This window comes from Pholcus phalangioides, unplaced genomic scaffold (assembly GCF_987345545.1).
Source record: "Pholcus phalangioides strain wild (caught in Gottingen) unplaced genomic scaffold, Ppha-v1.0 ptg000022l_1, whole genome shotgun sequence".
NCBI lineage: Eukaryota > Metazoa > Arthropoda > Arachnida > Araneae > Pholcidae > Pholcus > Pholcus phalangioides.
The window spans coordinates 36,123,509-36,145,087 of NW_028301615.1; the positions used below are offsets into that span (position 1 = coordinate 36,123,509).

General features: G+C 36.6%; 2 protein-coding genes across 2 annotated transcripts in view; one reads left to right on the forward strand and one right to left on the reverse strand.

Annotated features, from left to right (window-relative positions):
* rdgC (retinal degeneration C) overlaps positions 1-3,874 on the forward strand; it is a 37,036-nt gene extending 33,162 nt beyond the window's left edge. The window contains exons 13-15 of the mRNA XM_089249501.1: positions 1,562-1,731; positions 1,841-1,925; positions 2,039-3,874. Coding sequence (XP_089105627.1) covers positions 1,562-1,731; positions 1,841-1,925; positions 2,039-2,379 — 596 coding nt within the window. The 3' untranslated portion in view covers positions 2,380-3,874. The remainder of the gene's footprint in view (positions 1-1,561; positions 1,732-1,840; positions 1,926-2,038) is intronic.
* Positions 3,875-4,932: 1,058 nt separating this feature from the next.
* On the reverse strand, positions 4,933-21,102 carry Roc1a (Regulator of cullins 1a). Its single transcript, XM_089249502.1, has 6 exons — positions 20,907-21,102; positions 18,027-18,054; positions 15,946-15,996; positions 14,241-14,311; positions 7,262-7,347; positions 4,933-5,067 (listed from the first exon to the last, which is right to left on the reverse strand). Exons 1-6 carry the CDS (start codon positions 21,009-21,011, stop codon positions 5,055-5,057), a joined length of 354 nt encoding a protein of 117 aa, XP_089105628.1. The 5' UTR covers positions 21,012-21,102; the 3' UTR covers positions 4,933-5,054.
* Positions 21,103-21,579: the final 477 nt, after the last annotated feature.

Genomic DNA, 21,579 nt, shown 5'->3' on the forward strand with positions numbered 1-21,579 from the left:
GACGTCTGTCCAACCAGAGAATTCCCCGTTCACCATAACTCGTTGCGATCTATCTCTTAACCACGATTCTATCCAATTCAGCAAGTTGCCCCCTATTCCAATCTCGTGTAAACGCTTCAAGAGTTTGCCATGTTGGACCCGATCGAATGCCTTCTGGAAATCAAGGTAAACAACGTCGACATTTTTGCTCTTACCCAAAGCCTTAGTCACGTAATCATAGAAGCAAAGGAGGTTAGTTACACACGACTTCCCCTTCCTGAACCCATGCTGATTATCCGACAATACATTATTCTCGTCTATCCATTTCACAAACTGCCTTTTGATGATAATTTCCAAAATTTTCGAGAGGGAGCTCGTCAAACTCATGTCAACTCACTCGTCAAACAAGTATTGACAATATGCATCAAAATATGAGCTTCAAAGTAACACATGTAAGAATAAATATTATGGGAACATGGTAAAGTGTCCCTTTATCCTGGAATAAACTCGCGAACCGTTGATCCAAGAGGCATACTTTCAGTTAGAAAAATGTACCCATAACGTGCGAGACCTCATATACGTCATTCATATTGCAAGGGGTTGCAGTTATTAAAATTAAATTATTTTGTCACCGTCCTAAGAAACCAAATTAGAAATTTGTTGCAATATCTCTCCTGTGCCAAAAGAAAAAAAAAAATTCAACACTTTTCAAGTGAGCATTTCGAGCTGTCACGACAAAGGCATTTTATCCTTACTTCTAGGCACATGATATTATAACCCTGTCAAGGACAAGATTATTTCATACACACTCTTCCCTCTCCCCATTTTTGTTTTCTCTCTAGTTCGTATTTTTTACCAACTTGAATTTGGCAAAGAGAAAAGAAAAGGAAAAAAAAGAGATTTTATACAAGTTCTCTTTCTCCTCGTTTTAAAACTCTAGCAAAGGATTCCGCACTCTGCAAGTTCCCGCAGCTGAGGAGAACCAATTTCATATATATCAGTCCTCCCTTTGCGATCTGTTGAAAGCAATATTCGTTGAGATATTTGAATTCGAAAATCGCTGACAAAATGAAGGGGGGAAAAACAGCATGAAGAATAGAATGAGCTTGTCCGATAGTTATGCTGTTCTTCCGTTCATATTTTCAGTAATTTTTAATTCCAATATCTCAACGAATATTGCATTGGAAATTGCAAATATTGAAAATGGATTTTTTTTTTTTTTTGGCTATGGAGAGATCGAGCAAAAACACTCTAATTGGTTTTTTAGGACAGGGTGACCAAATATAAAAAGTTATTTTTTAAAAATTTAATAACCCCTTGCAATATGAATGACACGTATCTAAAATCTAATTAGAAAAAGTATCCAAATAAAGTGGAAGCATGCCTCTTCTAGGATCAACAATTCGCGAGTTATACCGGGATAAAGGGACTCTCCTAGAGGCACCCTGTACACACAAAAGTGTGTGAGACTGCAGTTAAATCAAAGGGGTCCTGGCATGGGACCTAAAGGCTGTATATAGTACAGCATAAACATTTTTTTTTTCATTTTGTCATTGATTATTCTCTTACTATCATTGTGAAGCCACAATCTCAATAAATGATTGGTGCGAGGCAATGGAGGAAGCGATAGGACTGGACCTTCCGTGGAGGCTGTTGTGCTCGAAACTCGCCCGATGTGACGAAGAGAAAGGTACAGTGGAATACACAACAACCATGGAAGACTACCACACTTACAAAGAAGGCCTCATTGATGTAATTTTATTCCGCATATCTATGTAGTTTTAAAAACCGTATGTAAATTTTACATATAAAATTTTATGCACAGCTAACACAATGTAAACCACTTCTTTCCCATAAAAAGGATGGTCATACCTTGCTGGAGGCTCTGTACAGAAATAAAGAGGCATTGGAAACGGTGTTCAAGATGATCGACAAAGATGGAAACGGTAACATTGAGAATCTATTCTAAATATTAAAGATACAAAATTATTTTGTTCACACAAATGCATAATTAAATTTTTGTCCAGAGAATTATTAAAACGTTTCTCCACACCTGCAGGTGCCATATCCATGGATGAATTTTCCGATGCGTGTGCTTTCCTCGGAGACCAGCTCGGGAAACCTATTCCACCAGGAACTATTCAAGATCTTGCTCACAGTATCGATCTGAATAAAGACGGATTCATCGATTTCAATGAATTTTTAGAAGCTTTTCGTTTAGTTAACGGAGGAAAGGTTGAGGTTCCCGGCGCACAGAAGAAGAGCGAAGCAGAAAGCTCAGATAGTGACGAATATTGTAGAGATCGCACGGATCATGAATACACAATGGAGGAAGATATTGACACTGGAGATGATCAAGACCCAAGATATCAGACAAGCATTAACAAAGCAACTGAATGAGTATTTATTTATACTGGTGGTTCCCAATCTTTCCCGGCCATTCTTAACCTGAGCATTTCTAAAATCCGGATGGCTCCTCTCTCTGTGATGATTCTTCATTATTCAAAATCATGCGAACAATGGTGATATAGCAAAAATTACATCATTCAGTACCTTAAAACAGGGATGGACAAATCGCACAAAAATCTAGGTGCCAAAAACATTTTTACCACAGAAAAAGGTCCAAAATAATGTTTCTGACTTTTTCCAGAGTATAGTGACCCTCTTTCATATTGCAGATATGCTGCTATAAATTCCTGACATATTTGTGCTCTCCGCAGCACAATTTAGTTAACTACACAAATAAAATTTTAGGCGCCAATTACATTTTTTTTTGACGCCATGGCAACCTGGTGCCTGTGATTTGTCTAGCCCTGCATTAAACTAAACCTTCAATTCTTTTTGTTATAAGAACTCCCGACATAATATACAGAGGCTCAGAACCCTTATGCCATGTGAAGGATGATAGCAAGACGACACAAGAAGAACGATTTCAGCAATGGAATCCAAGGGTTACAAGCAAATTATTTGAGGGATGCATGCATTACCTACTTCAGAAGTAAAAATATGAGAAACATGCTCATAAATCATGAGAATTTACTTTCATTCACCGCAATTACAAGGGGGTTAATATTTTATCCTTCTCATTCCCAGGGCATAGGTCCCAACTTGACTTGAAAAATATAATTTAGCACGTGATGGCACATTCCGCAAAGAAAACACGTCACACAAATAAAAGGGAAAACAACCTTTTTAAATTTAAACGGGTGACCATATATAAATCCCGTTTTTCCGGGACGAATTTTTTAGCAACAACTGGCTACTTTGCATGTTTTTAGCATCATATTTGGTGTCAATTACCGATTTTTCGTACATAAAATCTTCATTTCCCATATTTTTTCTGAGAAACCAGGGTCAGCCTGAAATTGTAAGGACTGGAAGAGTATTTTCTTTAGGGATTTTCTATTCAAACAAAACATAATTTGAGGACTTTTAGGGATTTTTCTATGAAAATACGAAAATCGGAAGAACCTGATTTCCGACCGGATGATTTTAATAAGACTGAAAAAATCGGGAGCATTGGTAACTATGCCAGCCAGGGTTACTTTAGGATAATATTTTTCATTTTTTTGGCGCCAGTGGTTTAAATTGCATGTTAGCAGGTGTCATTAAGTTCAAAAAAGTCATTTGCAACCCTAGGTTCCTTTGGAAAAGTTATCTTGATGTGTATTATCATCACCTCTATTTTTTAGCAGTAGAGTTCTGGGATACCCTGTATACTAATAAACTGTACAGATGATGACCCTGGAACCAAATTAAAAAAAAATTGTTCCAATTTCTGCCCCTACTTTTTAATTGCCTTCCCCCCCCCCTTCCGCAGATAGGTGCCCAATAATGGGAACCACCGATTTAAACAAATCTTGCAGTATGTCTGCAAAAAATGCCATAATGTAAATTGATTCATTCTGCAAATAAAAATTCATTTTAACTTCTAATTTTGTTTAAAAAATTTAATTGCTCATTTAGTGAAGCTAACATATTTTCAAAAGGAATGTGATGCAAATACTGAATTGTGATAATATAGTGTTTAGCAGAAATGGACAAATCTATTGACCAAGGTAAGTAAAAAATTTTGACCAGGCATGTATTGTTATCTCAACCACATGCCCGAATCAGTATTGTATAAGTTACATGCGTGACAGGCAAGTAAATTTTCAGAGATTTGCCCATCCTGGTGTTTAGTATTATTTCTGATCATGAGACGAGTAAACACATGATCCAGTAAATTGAGTTTTTGATCAAACATTTGAGATTCTGGTAAGCTGTTTGATAAAAAAAATGTGAAGACAAGGGCGATTGAAGTAGTTGGAGGATTAAGTCAAAGCTCAAGCAAATTTTGCATTTTTCAACAGGACAATAACTTTTTTCAGCCAGCATTAATTAAAGTTTTAAAAGTTCTTATATAAAACTATTATAGTACAATATTTGGCTTAGGGTGATTTCCCAGGTAATATTCGAGAGCTGTACAACATTATTTTTCTAATGAATACTGGGGGACCCTACCCTTCTACCCCTGATATCAACTGCCATAATTCACTACACTCTTCACTCCAAGTATTGGGAGGTTTACTTTAGAAGTGAGGGTGTCACTGCTACAGTTAAGTAAATTATCACTAAGTCAACCAATTATTGATTGAAACTATTCAGATTTTATACCACTGTGCAGTTCAAATATTCTACAGAAATCAGTGCATCAAAGCGAAGATCAAGTATTTTGTACTGAAACGAAAAGCTAGATATGTATAACAACATTAAATAAGATTCAAGTTGAAAATTCAGTTTTTGCTCTTTTTACATAACTTTTTTTTTTACAAAACCTCTTTCATTTACTAAAAACATTACAGCTGTAATAACACTTGGAGGAGAAGAATAAAAATTGTAATCATAAAAGAATTATGCATTCGAAAAAATAAAAATAAATTGACAATAATCGTGAATAATAAACCCACCAGAGAACCAAAAAAAACAAGTTTAATAAAACTGCATGACAAAGTTTTCAGATTCAGCCAAATATGGAAAATAAAAAATTCACAAAACTGAAGAGCGCAAAAAAAGCCAGTCTTTCAATTCAAATACTAATGGCCATACCTGCAAAAAGAAAATATTGAATTGAGTATGATAATTACTGTAAAGTTTGTATTTTAATGTTATTAAAACAAATTTAATAACTTCTTCTGAATCAATACTCCTTTCCACTGGTACCAGCAAATTAGAGTTTTGTGAAACAACAGCAAGTAATTTGGATTGATTAAAATAATTGCATGGGCTTCAGGTTGAAAATATTTCATTCCTAAAAAACATCTTAATTTAAAAATTAAACCTCAAAGCTATGATATGACCAGCTTATTTTTTGACTCGCACACAGCCCACGCCCTTTTTACAGTTAAAACAACAATTATTATTTAAACTTGAGCCCCTTTCCCACTCTTAATTATAATTGGAATCCTCTAACCAATAAACGTTGCAAGAGGGCTTAGCCCTCTGTTAAAAGCTGGAGAGAATTTCTTTGATTTTTTTAAAAAATGAAATAGAATTTCTTTAATTTATGAAAAGTGTTCACGTGCCAATCCTGATACCATGGTGGTCCATGCAACGCATGTGCTGGGGGGGGGGGGGGGGGGAAGGTTGTCCACCACTGGCCTAGAGAATGTGATTTGGTTTATTTCCCTGACTTTTGCGAAATACAGTCGAACCCCATTATAATGCCCCCATTGTAGTGCCAACCCCGGTTACCGCCACAAATTTTTAGTGAACAAATCTTCCGTATAGGGATTATAATACAAAAAACCCACTACAGCACCAACTCATTATAATGCCAATTATTGTTTGGATGTATGGAAAGTCTACGTCATTTTCCAAGAAAATTTCAACAATATTTTTTCCCCCATCATTTTTTTTCTGTAAAGAGTTGAGGAATTATCCTTTTCTCATTCCATTATTATTATCACTCATTTAGAGCAAATGCATTGAATAAAAAAATTGTGTGTAGTCCGGTGGTCTTAGAAAGCACATTGGATACATGTAGGAACTAAAACAACCACGGTATCCAACGAAACAGATTTCCTGATGGGGGAAAAAAGTGTACAAAAAATCAGCGTACTGTACTGCTCAAGTTTTTTCAAGGTTGCCAAGAGAAGTTTTGCAATAGTGAATATTTTTTGCTCGGTGGAAGGGGGCGTAACTAGGCTGGGGCAACCGTGGCACCACCTCCAAGGGGGAGGGGGCCCCAAAAAAGTTAGACTTATCTTGTTTAATAACAATGCTTTCAAGAAGGGCTCCAAGGAAAGGTCTGCCCCAGGGCCCCGAAAAGGCACAATACAGCCCTGCTCGCTGGTCATTACATTTCCTGTACTATCATCTGCCTTGATTTGCTCCATTATGTCCTTATGTCGACAGGTGTTCTTTCAATATCTGAGAAATGGGAAATTTGTGATTATCAAACCAATATGGGCTAAAAAAGCAATGCCACTATTGTTTTCCTTTGTTTATTTTGTTTTTTGTACTTATAAAATGCATCGATAAATTTATGCAGAATTGAAATAATTTCAGGCGTCAGTGTATCTCTTAAGTTTTACATCAAGAAATATTTAAGTAATTGTAGTTTTTTTAAATTTTATGAATTTTCCCCATCTTAAAATTGAATGCTTGTAAAATAGGTCATTTCATTCATAAAGAAACACTAATAAGACACTGAGATGCAATAGTTCATAATAAATGTGTGAATTTATGTTATGAAGCCTTTCTGAGATGCTATTCCGACTTTGATATGATACACCGTCAAACTCGTTATATTGCCAAAATTCTTTGGGACAGAAGGTGGAGTTACAATGGGGTTCGACTATACTTCACACTTTCCCCAAATTTTCTGGTCCCTAGGAACCCTGCATGTGCACATCATATTTATATATCAAGATAATATTTATCATCATTTCTCCAGCAGAACATGAACGGAATTTTTACATTAATGTCTGGATTCTACACATGGATAAACTATCTTGACTTTTGTTTCATTCATGACTCATTTAACATGTGTTGTCTATATTGAGATTTTTGTTTCCGAAGAAATCATTCATTTAGCCATTAATGACGAAATATTATGGACCTATTCTTAACTAGATCCAATTTAAGAAGTTTCATTTCCAGAGTCCTGATTTTTTTACATAACAAATGAGTTCACCCATTTAATATATTTTTCTTGTAGGATTAAAGTAATATTTTGAGCGGTCACCCCAAGAACTAAAAAAATAAAATAAATAAAAATAATAACAATAATAGCACTTACTTCTGGAACTCCCATTCTCGATTATCCAATGGACAAACCTGCCTTGTTTTCAACCATCGAGAAATGCAATGGAAATGGAAGGCATGCTGCGTAAGATTTATAACAAAGCAAGATTTTAATGACTATGTAATGACAAATTCATTGATTAGATATAGCACAAAAAAAAGGGGAACCAGCACGACCAAGACTGATAGTTGAAATTTAATCAGAATGGTAGCTGCTCAAAACTCCTAGACCTTAAAATAGAGATTTGAACAATCTCTATTTTAAGGTCTAGGAGTTTTGAATCGGAAATCTGAGAATAAATTTCTCTGATTACACTATCAAATGAAATTGAAATTACTATTACTATGTAGCCAAAAAAATTTCCTGACTACAACATTTTCACCCTTTTCAAATACACAACTAATCCTTCCAATGTTGTTTTTTTCCCACTCCTTCTTTCAATGAAATACATTTTTTCTTCCCCCATGCAAAGATTCACCACAAGTAGAAACAATATTCATGACAAAACAGGGAAAAAAAGAAATTCTATTTAGATTTTTTTACATGCTGTTTAAGTACAGGACTACTTGCACAAACAGGTTTCAGTGATTTAATAATGATAGAGGGGATGGTATATAGAGATTGGGGGGGGGGGGGGGGGGAGTTAATATTTTACATTTAGAGTAGATAGCAATTTTCGGCCAAGAAACAAGTATTTGTCCTTATTTAAATTTGTTATAAAAAAAACTCCTGTTTTGGACTCGCAACTTTTTAGGTAAAGCTGTTGTGTCTGAGCAGAGGGTACTCAAGCAACCTCCCCCACCCCCGTATTTTGTGGTATGGGTCTGAGCACACCAGAAGTCATTCAACAATCAGAATTTTTACATGAAACAAGTCGAGCACCTGCGCCCATGGGTCTAAAACATTTCCACACAATGCCCCTGAATTTAATTGCCTCTACTTAAATTGAGCTTTTAGATTCTGGCACCATGCATAAATCAGATGCGGAATAAAACTTATATAACAAATACAAAATGAGAAATTAATTCTCAAGTGTTATGTCTTGTCAAAATATTGGATATAATATAATGGACAAATAGTTATATAATGCCAAATAAAATGCTAGCAAACTATATAATGCTGAATCATCATAAGTGAAAACTTGGAGATATGGTCCATGAGCTCAAGCTCATTCAATATTTGTCATCATCTCAATAGTAACTATGCAAGAGTATTGAGTTTGACCCCCCCCCCCCTAACTTTATATCCCTTTGCACACATTGTATACTTGATATTAGTTCTAATTTGAGAATGCAGCTATCAGTTTTAAATTCTCTCTATCTATGAAATTATTATAATATACACCCCCCCCCCACCCCTTCCAGACAAAGACGACAGGGGAAAAAAGATTGAGTGAAAAACATGATTTTATCTAATCACACAAAAAGTTCATAGGGTTACTTTGCTTCACCAAATCGGTGCACACACTCATTACAACAATGGCAGCAAATGAATTGTGTATTGTACAGCCAAACTTTGTTATAACCACATAGAAGATTGCATGAATTTTTGTTCTTACAACCGAGGTAGGCGTTTCCAAGACCCTTTATGATGAAAAATATAGTCAGATGCAATCAAGTGCTATACAAGAAACTGTTATTTCATTATGAAAAAATAGGAAATTGCAATCACAAATGTGAAATATCATTAATTCACGAGAAAAATAATACCAAATATGGCTAGCGAATAAATACAATACAGTGGAGCCTTGATAATCTGAAGTGGATGGGATCGAGACGACCTAAAATTATCAAAAAATTCAAACTATCCAAAAAAAATGCTACTACTACTAAACCCAGACATACACCTCGCCCATATTCCTTTGCGAAACCTCTAACGAATTGGTACATGCGGGAATGTACGTGTAGTGAAACTTGATATGAAGTTTGTTTCTGTGTAATGCTTGTTATGTGTAGTGCTGCCATCTTCCACCAGTATTTCTAACTATGAGTGAAGTGTAATGATTGAATAATTAATTGTTGTAGGCCTGTTGCTCTCTGTGGCGAGACTTTTTAACGGGGAGATCGGCTCGCATTTGTGACTCGAAGTTGGGAACCACTGGAAACCAACTTCAGCCGACCACCACTGCGGTGACGGTGGGGTTCGAACCCGGATCCTCGCAACGCGAGTCCATTATTATGACCACTCAACCACCGCAGTGGCAAAAAAAAAATGCTGGTTTTACTTCAAAAAATTGACAAGTAAAAGCAGTATTAGCATACTTACTGCATTTTTCTTCTTGAATAAGATATAGATACCACATGTGTTTAAAAAATGAAGAATGGCAAGAGGACAAGAAGATGAGTGATTGAGAAGAGTTGGGGATGGACATGATGGTGAATGACACTAAGACCCTAATAGCTTTCAACTGCCTCTCCAATAATTTACTCCAATTTATTTGCCGCTGTGGTGGTCGAGTGATTATAGTGATGGACTCGCGATATGAGGATCCGGGTTCGAACCCCACAGTGGTGGTCGGCTGAACTTGGTTTTCTGTGGTTCCCAACTTCAAGGCGCAAATGCGAGCCGATCTCCCCATTAAAAAGTCTCGCCACAGAGAGCAACAGTCCTACAACGATAAATCATTCAATCATAACACTTCACTCATAGTTAGAAAAACTAGTGGCAGATTGCAGCACTACACATAACAAGCATTACAGAGAAACAACAAAACTTCACGTCAGGTTTCACTACACGTACACTCACATTCCCGCATGTACCGATTCGTTGGGGGGTTCCGCTGGGGGGGTGTGTGTGGGCGGGGTGCATGTGTGGTGTAGTAGTAGTAGGTAGGGCTCGGGTCCGAAAAATGGCTCGGGGATCCATGATGTTCTTAAGTCAGCCATCTCGGTGGGCAATTTGCCTGTTGTGGCGTTGTATTTGTATTAGGGGATGAATGCCAATGTCTATCATTACGAAGAAAATGTCAAAGTTGCTTCTCTTTCTCAGCAACCCCCCGAAAGTTCAAATGATCTATGTCCATTCAAGAGAGTCTATTATTTTATTACATCAGTTACACACTATATAGGGCTGGGAGTTGCGTAGTCCCTTTCAAACTGAAATTACTGTAAAATACGCATGAACTATATAGCATTCCTGGAAAAATAAATAAAACAGTTTGATTCTTAGAAAAAAAGGAGGGTCTCAAGAAGGAAATGCCTCAGATTATCCAGAAACTCGAATTTTAGACACTCTACTGGAAAATATGCAGCGATTTAAAATGTATTTCATGGGAAAAAAATTAACATGGTAAAGCAAGATAAATATTTATAGTGATATTTATTTTTACATAATTTATAAATTATGCAAAATATTTTCATCCCTGATTCTAGTAAAGATTAATAATTAAAGTAAATTTTGTCAAAGAAAAAACCATGGGGAAAAGAGGACATTTTTGCAATGAAAAAGTCTGAAAGGGCAAAAGTAAGGAAAAATATAGTAATGCCCCATACATGGGACCTATTAATTAGGAGCATGTGGAAGAGAACCAAACATTTTCAAAAAATCGTTTCTTTCTAATGTTAGGTATCGAATACGCCATAAGATGACAAAAAAGTATGGCATTTATGCACGTAATTAAGTATGTTTTTATTTCATTGACATTATAAGCAAGGTCCATTAACATTATTCTCTATGAGGGGATCAGCCCAGACCTTCAATTATTGATGTTGTAACCAAAACGTTGTCATAACCGAGTTAACTCGTATTTCTTCCACACAACATCCAACATAATATTATGTCCAAAACATTGAATGAATTAAGTGAGTTAAAAAAATCGTAAAATTATAAAAATCATGCATGAAACATGGAGTTAAGCCAAAACAATAAAGCCACCTTTCTAATAAGATGTTAGTATTTTTCTTGCATGCTATGAACTACATGTGTTTGTGAACACACACATACCCGATCACTCAAACTTATGACAGTGCCATCTTAAGGCATGGGCCTACCCGGGCACGGCCCGGGGGCCTCAAGCGAAGAGGGGCCTCACAAAAATGAGACCTGATTGAAATTTGAGAATTTGTTTGGTAGGGCCACAACAAAATCAATTGGTCCGGGGCCCATGATGCTCTTAAGACGGCCCTGACTTATGAATGACATTTCTCATGTTATCTGCCCCCGCCAATATAATGAACAAAAGGAAAAGACCTATGTGGAGATCTTTGGCACTGGATACAGGCTCTTAAAATAGAGGGAGGAATCATTTAAGTTGTGTGTAGTGAGTGAGAGGCAATGTCCACCTCAACCCTTCCTCTGATCACTCTCTAATACACTTTTTCACAGAAAGGGGGGAATTGCCCATCGTTTCCCCCTCCTCTCTGTACACACGATTTCAATCCTTGAGGACAATTCGATGTCTTACTGATGTTTTGCTATGAACTATAAGAACTATAAACTTATAATACAAACTAAGTATTGTATAAAGTGAACAGCTAACCAGCAATATTCTTTGGGAGAAAACCCTACTTAGGTACAACCCATAATGATTTATCTGCTTTCTTTGTAAAAATCATAAAACATTATAATCCTCCCACGTTAACCCTTTCTAATGCTGTGGGAAGTATACTTCCCCACCTACTTCTTAAATATTCCTTTAAGAAGTGCATATCACACTATAATAGTTTGGGTTTGAGATTATACGAGTCCAATATATTTAATAAAATAAAAATTGTCTCATTTATTGGTTTTCTCAAAACAAAACTACAAAAAAAATAAAATAAAATACTGAGAAATTCAGAAAAAAGAAAAAAAATGGCAGACAGAAGGGCAGAAAAAAAAACAATGACTTCAAGTACACAACCTATGTCATACGTTTGTTTCAATGAACATATGTTAGCATGCTTGGTGAACACCCGATTTTAATTTTTTGGCTCACCATTATACATTTAATTAACTTTACACAGCCAAACAACTGTCTCACTGACATTTAACATCATACATCATACAGGGTGTCCTGTGAGTCCTAACTCTGCCTTTATCTCATTTTTGGGATAATTGTTGGTAATCCCAAATTTTTGGGATTACCAACACGTGAACAGGTGATGAAAAGCAGTCCGTGTGAAAAACAGGGCTCAAGTAGGTTGATACCTGCCACTGCTAATGACTGGCGTTGCGCTTTGTTTATTGTCATGGCAAAAGCTAAACGAATCGGGAACTGTAATCACTTGGAAGCGAATGGCATTTCTTCAGTTATAATTGGGATATGTGGAATGAATATGTCTTCTCCTCCGGCACATCGTTAGAATCGTTCTTTCAATTATGTAATTGTGTAATTTCTTCATGCAGAGTCTGGTGCTATTGCAGAGTGTCAGTGTCTCCAAATTTCTTAAAATCATTATAGGTGCTCCGACTTCGAGGGTCAAGCTGTGTGGTGGCACAATCGGAATATCCAAAGAGTTCAGAAATTCTGCAGGATACAGAACTGTCTGCACTGAGTCTGTGACAGTGTGAACTGATTTGTAAGACGTGGAGTCTCCTGGAATAATTTTTATGATTTTTTGTTGATCTTTTTCACTGTCATTTTTCGATGCCAGAATCGCTTTCATACAAAGCCACTCATGGTTTCGGTGATTATGTTGAATGGGAAGACTTTGTCTGGAAGTTCTTGAACTGAGTTTAACAACTGGTTAACAACAAAATCCACTTGGGAACGTAATCAGTCCAGTGCTTGGGTCTACGAGAATTCTTCCATTGCCAAGTTTGATCAACTGATGTGAAAATGATAGCAGTGCTGAGTCATTTTGCAGTTGAACTCGCATGTTGGTGGATAATGATAATTTTTTTAGCTTCGTGCCAGAGTGTTAATGATTTGAGACAAGCATTGAGTACATTAGCTGGCATTAAACATTTTTATTCCCAATTTTGTCGTCGTAGTTGTTGTTCTCTGTTGTTAGTGAGGTCATATGTCCAGCTTGTGCAACAAATATTATTCAAACGCCTTTTAAGCATTTTTTAATTTGAAACTATACCTCTACTATGGGCGGTTGATGAGATAAAGGCTGCATTAGCACTTAAAGGACACCCTGTATATAGGCAAGCCAAAATATCTGGCACTTCCCGGGCTTTCTTCAATTACTGGGAGGATTGGAAAAGTGACAAACCATTATAAAGGAATAAACTGTTATACTGGCAGCATTAAAGATGTGACAAACCATTGTAAAGGCATATACACGTCTGAAACGCATTGTTGGGAACCACGGTAACCAAAATAAACGTTCCGAAAGTGATTGTTGAGGCCCCAAAACCATTGTTGCCCGACAGTTTTTCCGCTTATTTCGGGCATTTGCCCAGCTCTGACAAACTTTTAAAGTAACCTACGGTTCAATCGCAGACCTGTTTGGTATATATGCAAAATCTTGCGACAATTGGTCTGAAACTGTAGATTTGTATAAAGAACAGACATACATACTTTCACATTTATATATAAGATAAGTTGGAACCATTCCTCTATATGATGAATGATTGAAGGGATAAAGCCTTGTTAGGACTTACGGGACATACTACTACTAAACCACACATGTACCTCGTCCATATTTCTCTGCAGAATTTCTAACGAATTGGTCCATGTTGGATGTGCATGTCCGTGTTGTGAACCTAATGTGAAACTTGTTTCAGTGTAATGCTTGTTATAGTGCTGCCATCTACCACATATTTTTTTGCGAACTATGAGTGAAGTGTAATGTTTGAAGATTTCATCATTGTAGGCCTGTCGCTCTCTGCGGCGAGACTTTTTAATGGGGAGATCGGCTTGCATTTGCACCTCAAAGTTGCGAATCTGATCTCCCCACGACAAAGGACACACTGAAAACTATTCTTCTTGAATGTAAACATATCTATAGATTCAAAGAACATCAATTGGGGATAACTTTCACATAATATTTATTTGCAAGCAATGAAAAAAATTATATATAAAAAATAAGGTTTGTACACTTACATTACACACACCCCAAGCAACGGTGCATTCCTCACTTGTAGCAGAAGCCTGATTAGCTTGACATTCAATACCTAATATACAAATAAGCAATTTAATTTCTATATCAATCTGAAAATTAATATAAAATTATCATTAATCAGTATTTTGTCACATCACACTTACTTTATGCAGCAACATCTAATTACAATGGAACCTAATGTCCACAGCAGATTTTTAAGACTTGCTTTTGAGGGAGTTTTAATTTTTCTATTTAATGCAGCACAATAAATTTGAGCATTCCTTGCTTTCCAGTTAGTTGAATGATTATGATTGAAACTATCAATGACACAGACCTCTGCTCCGAGCTTACGCTAGTGAGAAGCATAATGCCGTTATGATCCAATAGGCTCAAATTCTGATATCACCCAGCTCCAACATCAATCCCACTCATGTCCATTTTCTAACTTCAAAGTCAAACCAAAATAAGACTGTCCTTTTATGAAACCAATCTGGTCACAATGAAGGGGACCGTAGCCAAAAGTTTATTTCAAACGGACAACAAATATTTTATTGGGGGGTGGGGAGCCAAAGTGATATAAAAATTTATTTAATATTCTATGTTAATTTCTGTCAGTCCATAGAAATCAATCATTTTCTAAAATTTCAAGGGGCAATGCACCCCCTATTCTCCTGCTATGGTCTTTTTACAATGTATACCAGTCTTACAAAAATTTGGTACAAGTTATCACAACAGATATAAATACTTCGATGATTTAATAAGTCAGACCTGATTACCCTATATTCATTCCCCTGCATTAGCCAGCAAACTCAAGGGACACCAGATTTTTTAATGTTGGGGTCTGCTTCATTTCCAGCATGCTGGGGCGATGTTTAATAAGGATCAGAGTATGCAATTCGACAATTTAATGAATTTTTATAATAAAGACATTCAAAAAATTTTCTGAATCTGTGATTTGAATTTCCCAGCATGCCGGGAAATAGATATTCCTGGGATGCTGGAGCCCTTAATGTTTTTCCAGGGCCGGACCTTAAATCCTGCAAACAACGCTGCCGCAGAAGGCATCAATAGAAAGGACAGATTTTTCGGGTAATTTTTTAGGAGATTTTTTATCACCAAAATATTATTCACTTACACTTGAAGAATGTCTAGAACCATCCCTGTGTTTCCCGACATGTCGACTAATGCAGGAGAATACAATAATTACAAACTTGAGAAGTTATGTGCATTGTTGCTTTGATGTCTGATAATAAAAACTTGGCAGCTCATGTGAATATATATTTTTTGTATCACAGGAAAGATCGCCAGAAGACTAAAAAATTGACATATTGGCTCCTAAAATTTTCTTTCCTATCACATACTTTAATTAGGCCTACTACCTACTGATGACATTAATCCATTTCCATACGTGTAGCAACCCTGATACAATGTAACTACAAGCAGAATGAGTCAATGAAAGTGTTGCTGCGTCTTATTCACATGTTTTGGTTTTGCTTCAGATGTTTATTAAAAAGGTATTTTACAAATATTTAATTTCAGGGTAGGTCATTTGTCAGTTATAGGGAATCATAGCATGACATAAACGATCAATAAATAACCCTAAAGCTTATCATGCACAGAAGCAACTTGTAGAAAATAATGGAATCGTTTAAGACACATAACAATATACAGAGATTTTGAAAGATGAAATCCAAAAAGTGGACTTACACAAATCCATAATATGGTTGCGACAAATAGCACAGTTGTCAACAACTATATCTGTGAAAGAAAAATAGATACATGAATTTATATATAGATTATGATGCTCATCATATAACTTTGTGCTGTCATGAATACATACATCACTAACAAAATTTTGGGATTAACACAATTATAGCCATCATTTAACCCCAGAGTAAAGGGACAATATCAGCCACTTTAGTGTGTACGGAAAACTACAAGTGTACAGTTTTCTTACATGATCTTTAGGGGGGGGGGGGAAATTACTGCAAAAAAAAACCACACACAACACAAATCCTTTGCTCACACATATTGGGCGAACTAGATTTTCAACCCAGGAGAACTCGCTAGGTTTGCAAGTGCACGAGAACTTGTGCGTGGAGAAAAACTCTCACACTCATATTGACAGTATATGACAATGATCCTTACCATCACTTGAAGCGCACTGATTATTAAGACAAAAGCAAAAATTCTGATCTTTCTCAGTTCTGAGCGGGAAGCGAAATATTTCACACCATGAGAAAAAATCACACCCTCCTGAGTTGAAGTGAAAATTGAATAAAAACATCCTACGAGCGAGTAAATAAGGTTAAGTGAAACAACTGTAAAACAATACTCAAAGGATTAGAGAAATGCATTTAGCGGCCCACTAATGAATTTCTCTAGGCTCTTTCTTTTTCCAACACTTTCATATCATCCATACTAGTGATAATGGGAATTACAGTAACTTTTTTTTCTGTAGAAAAACTATACTGAAACATCAATGTGGTAATATTTTATGTTGGAAGGGTGAATTTTTTTCAAATGTTTCCAGATCGCCTGAGACATTCAGGGGCGTGATGTGCTTTTTTAGTTCTGCGTTAGTTCTGTTTGGTTTCGACAGAAATGAAAACATAATTTGTAAATTTAATTGAATCCCACAAACAGTACTCCCACTTTTGCCTAGTAAAATCATGTTGCTGCGTGACATAATGCTCTATACCAATAACTTACATTCTTTATCTATCAGAAGATTCCCATAGTACATACAAGAGTTGCAGCAGAATCTGCTTGGTCATTTCCTTGACCAAAATATTATTCAAAATTCTAACCTTCCAAATTACAAATTTTTATTTTTAGAGTTTGTTTTTCCTGACTTTTGTTAAGCCAAAGCAAATTTGCCAAATATTTCACATTTTATCTGACCATTTTTCATTTCCCTGATTCTCCCGATTGCTAGGAATCCTGAAATAGCAAGCATGAGCATTGAACTATTACAACAATGGGAAACGGTGGTATAGATTTCATTCTCCCTAATGATTCACTTTTGATTAGGGCTGTGTAATGGTACGGACCCACAGCAAGTGGAAGGGGACTGCCACATTCAATAAGTGCTTACTTACACAATTTTAAGAAATAAACACTTATTCAATAGGGCGGTCCCCTTCCAACCACAACATGTTCATACTGTGGCATGGTTCTAGTCAAAAGTGAATCGTTATAAAAATGAAATCACTACCGCAGTTTTCTGTTGTGATAGTTCAATGCATGTGCTTGTTGCATCAGAATTCCTAGCGATCAGGAGAATCAGGGAAATGAAAAATTCAAAATATTTGTCGAAAGTCAGGGGGAAAAGCTCTGATGAACTGATGAAGTAGAAAAACTGCAACTCAAAAAACAAAAATTAAAATTTTGGAGGTGAAGATTTTGAAATTATATTTAATTAGGAGTTTTACAGTCAGAGAAAGTTTAGACAAGTGGTTGGTCACGGATAAATTCACTCAATCAGAATAACTAGTCTAAGTCTGTATCAGTGTAAATATTTTCTAGAAAGTACGGGCCCTTCCCACTCGAACATCTTCCAGACATTGCTAAATACAGAATGGAGTCGCTGCAATGCAAAGAAGGTCATCTTGTGAGGCGTCAGAGGGCTCCCCGAAGTTGATCCCCTCTAGTTGTTTTGTGTTGCTTGTCGCATGTTGTTGCTTTCAGTGGATGACAAGCCAAAGCCTAAAAGTTAATGAATTAATAATTGAACAAAAATAGTCATTCACATAAATCCTTTTCAATCAATTGGGCTCAAAACTTACCCCAAGCCCAGAGAGCCACAGCATTCCACTGAAAATAAAATATAAACGGCAATTAAACATTAAATAATTCACCAATTTCGAAATATTGAATTACAGTAAAGATGGAAAGCTTTGTAACTTATTTGTAGATTTTGGAAAAAAAAAATCCATAATAAAAAAATGCTATTCAAATTAACATTTCATACTTTCAATGAACCCCGATGAAGAAAATGAATCGTCCAATACACTATTAGAATAGTGAATAATGCTATTATTCGGGTATTGTTATCACTTTTGCTAAGTACCGACTAATATAATAAGATGGTAAAAAAATCATTTACAGTTATCAGAAATTTGGTTCATTTTATCAAATTTTTTTTCAGTCCAAATATATATTTTACATTTTGATCGTTTTTGTCGCACCACAGTCATTTTCTGCACACAAGAGCTAATTAATCAGGGTCCTACACTTTATTGCAGATTTCAAATGGCAGCCTTTTTTAATACTCATGGAGAGGTTAGTGCGTAACCCCTTGGTGGTAACAATCATTTTCTGTGGTCATGTTGCTATTTCTGTTGTACCCCCTACATCAGGAAAGTTTCTGACAAGGACGAACCGTGTATCAAACTTGCAACACCTCTAAACATCCTTTGGTACTTTAGTTGAGTATCTTATCAACCTGGGCTACTGCGCCCTTTTACATTTTGAAGCTAAGATAAAACCCCGGGAGCGATTTTTTCTTCTTCATAAGTTATTATCAGTCTGCAAGACTGTGGGATCACGAAGCCCTCTTTTAACAAAAATATACATACTCTGTTTAAAATGTACTAATCGAGCAGTAACAGCAGCTATGATCCATGTGTGCTACCTGTAGCCCTGCTTTTAAAACAGCATTTCTATATTACTAAAGGTACGTGTAAGGTTAAGAAATGGTGACAAGTCCCTTTCTTCAGTTCTTGATTATTTCTTTGTTTCAACTAACCACATGCCCAGTTCCTCGGTTAGAGCACTTTCACAAAGGTATCTATGAAACGTACCGTCCATTTGAAAAACATCGTAATTTGAGATGCACACTACTGTATGTATACTCCACATCATCAAAATTTCCGAACATTCAAATGGCAACAGTCACTTTTATGCATTGCAAAATGATTGGCGGAGAAAAACTATGGTGTTGAATGGCACTCGTAGCACCATAAACGCAGACAAAGAAAGATCTCACCAATGGGTTGGTACGCTATATCCCACCACTGGTAGGTATTTCCTGTATCAGAAATATGCTCCTCATGGGCCATTTTCACACATTTCTTAGTCTGTGTCTAGAGCCAACATTTATCATACTACAGGTACCGCTCTGCTATTTGTGGTTTTTCACCATGCCTGTCACTTTGCAATGCATGAAAGTGAGTATAAGGGCAGACATTCGCAGGCATTTTAATGATGAATTCATAGTGTGAAAAAACAAAAAAATTAGAATCATCTCGGGATCCCACCCTTGTGGGAAGCCATGCTTTTCGCCTTTCCCTGATTCAGTCTTTCACTCGCTATATTATTCTTTTCGTTGCTGACCAACCAGGTAACTCTCTTCGTCATTCACTTGTTTGCACAATGTTTTGGTCACTCACATGCTTGCAAACTCTTCAAGTCACTCTATTACTTGCTCACCAATCAGATTCCTTGCTCTCTAGGTCACTCCCTTTGTTATGGAGATGTTTGCACAGATGTTTTGTTCACTCCTATGTTTGCACTTTTTTAGTCACTCCTATGTTCGCACAGATGTTTTGTTCACTCCTATGTTTGCACTCTTTTAGTCACTCCCATAATTACACTCTCTAGGTCACTCTTACACTCTCATATTCTTGCACACTGTTTTGGTCCCTAGCTGCTTTCAAAACCTTTATGTCACTCTTTGGGTCATTCACTAATCAGTCCCTCACTGTCTAGGCCAGTGATTCTCAACCTTTGGAAGCCAAAGGCCTGGTTGATTTCGTTTTTGTGAGTGGGAGTCCTGGTCATACACAAGACTAATGCAAAATAAATGGGCAAAAATAAAACAGTATGCTACCAACGGGCCAGTTTGACTGATGTCTGGGCCCAGCGGTTGAGGAAACAATGCTCTAGTCCACTCTTTTGGCCACCCACATGCTGCAAACCAATCACTCTTTTGTTTGCTCACCTACCAGGTCCTTTGCTCTCTAGGTCACTCCCTTTGTTATCGAGATTTTACATACAGTTTTGGCCACTCACCCGCTTACACACACACTTTAGGTGACCCATGCTCTTGAACATTGTTTTGGTTACTCACATACTTGCAAAATCTTTACGTCACTCTTTTGTTTGCTCACCAATTGGTCCTTACTTTCTAGACCACTCTTTTTCTTTTTGTCATTCACACAGTGGCACAATGTTTCGGTTAAACTCTTTAGATCATTCTTTCCGTTGCTTGCCAGCTCATTCCTCTGTTACTCACTCTATTGGCGTAAGCAATTGGGGGTTTTGGAGTTCTAACCACCACCCCCCTTCAAGCCGAGATTATAGTTATTTTACAGGGGAAAAAAATTAAACCCTCTCCCTCCTTGAGAAGAAAAAAAAAAACAGCCCCCGAGAAAATTCTGCGTACGCCTATGACTCACTCACCAGGCCCTTGCTCTCTACGCCACTCTTATGGCTGCACAGTTTTGGTCAATCACTTGTAAAAGATCACTCGTTTTGTTGCTCGCCAGCTAGTACCCTCAGTCTCTATGCAGAGGTGTATTAATTGTTTTACCGGTTGGTGGGGGGCCATAACCCCCCCCCCCTTTTGTCATTGTAATAATTTGGAATGATTGACAAAAATCAAATTCTCATAATTGTGATGACAATGGACAGTTTTTCCCCCCCATAATAATAATGATAATTACCTTTTTGACTTCGAAGCGTTTCTTTTCTCCACGAGACGAGGACGTCGAAGCGGACATTTCAAAACTTTCACCTTCCATATCATCATCGACTTCCATCGCAGACATCGATTGGGAACCGAACTCGAATTAGCAATTATTTTTCAGTCACTCGCTTGGGGAACCGACATCAATGAGCAATCGGTTCAGTTCGATTCGAAGGAAGCGAGGAGGAGGGGTTATTACGAGCGCTCGTTCGAACTCACGAGTTTGCTTAAAAATGTAAAAATCTCCAAAAAACATTTTCCTACTTTTTTTAAATTTTAATTTTCTTATAATAAAGACTGAGAAAAATTACTTTTTGCTTCTTTTAGAGTTTTTTTTATAGCAGATGGAAACGGCGGAATTTGTGGCGAGAAAATGTCAGTTCTATCAGCGCCGCCATTGACGGGGGAAAAAAAATAAAAGAGGAAAAACCATAATATTTTAGAGAATAATACTGCTTTAATTTTGAAAATGGTTCTGCTTTCGTTTAAAAACAATTTTTATTCCTTTTGGTATAGTTTATACAAAATACGTATGTATTATGTTTATTTTCATGAGAAATTTACATGTTATACTAGCATTTGTGCTGTCATCTAAGAAATTTAAAATCAACTACATATTTCTGTAAGCAGTTGATTTTAAATTTCTTAGA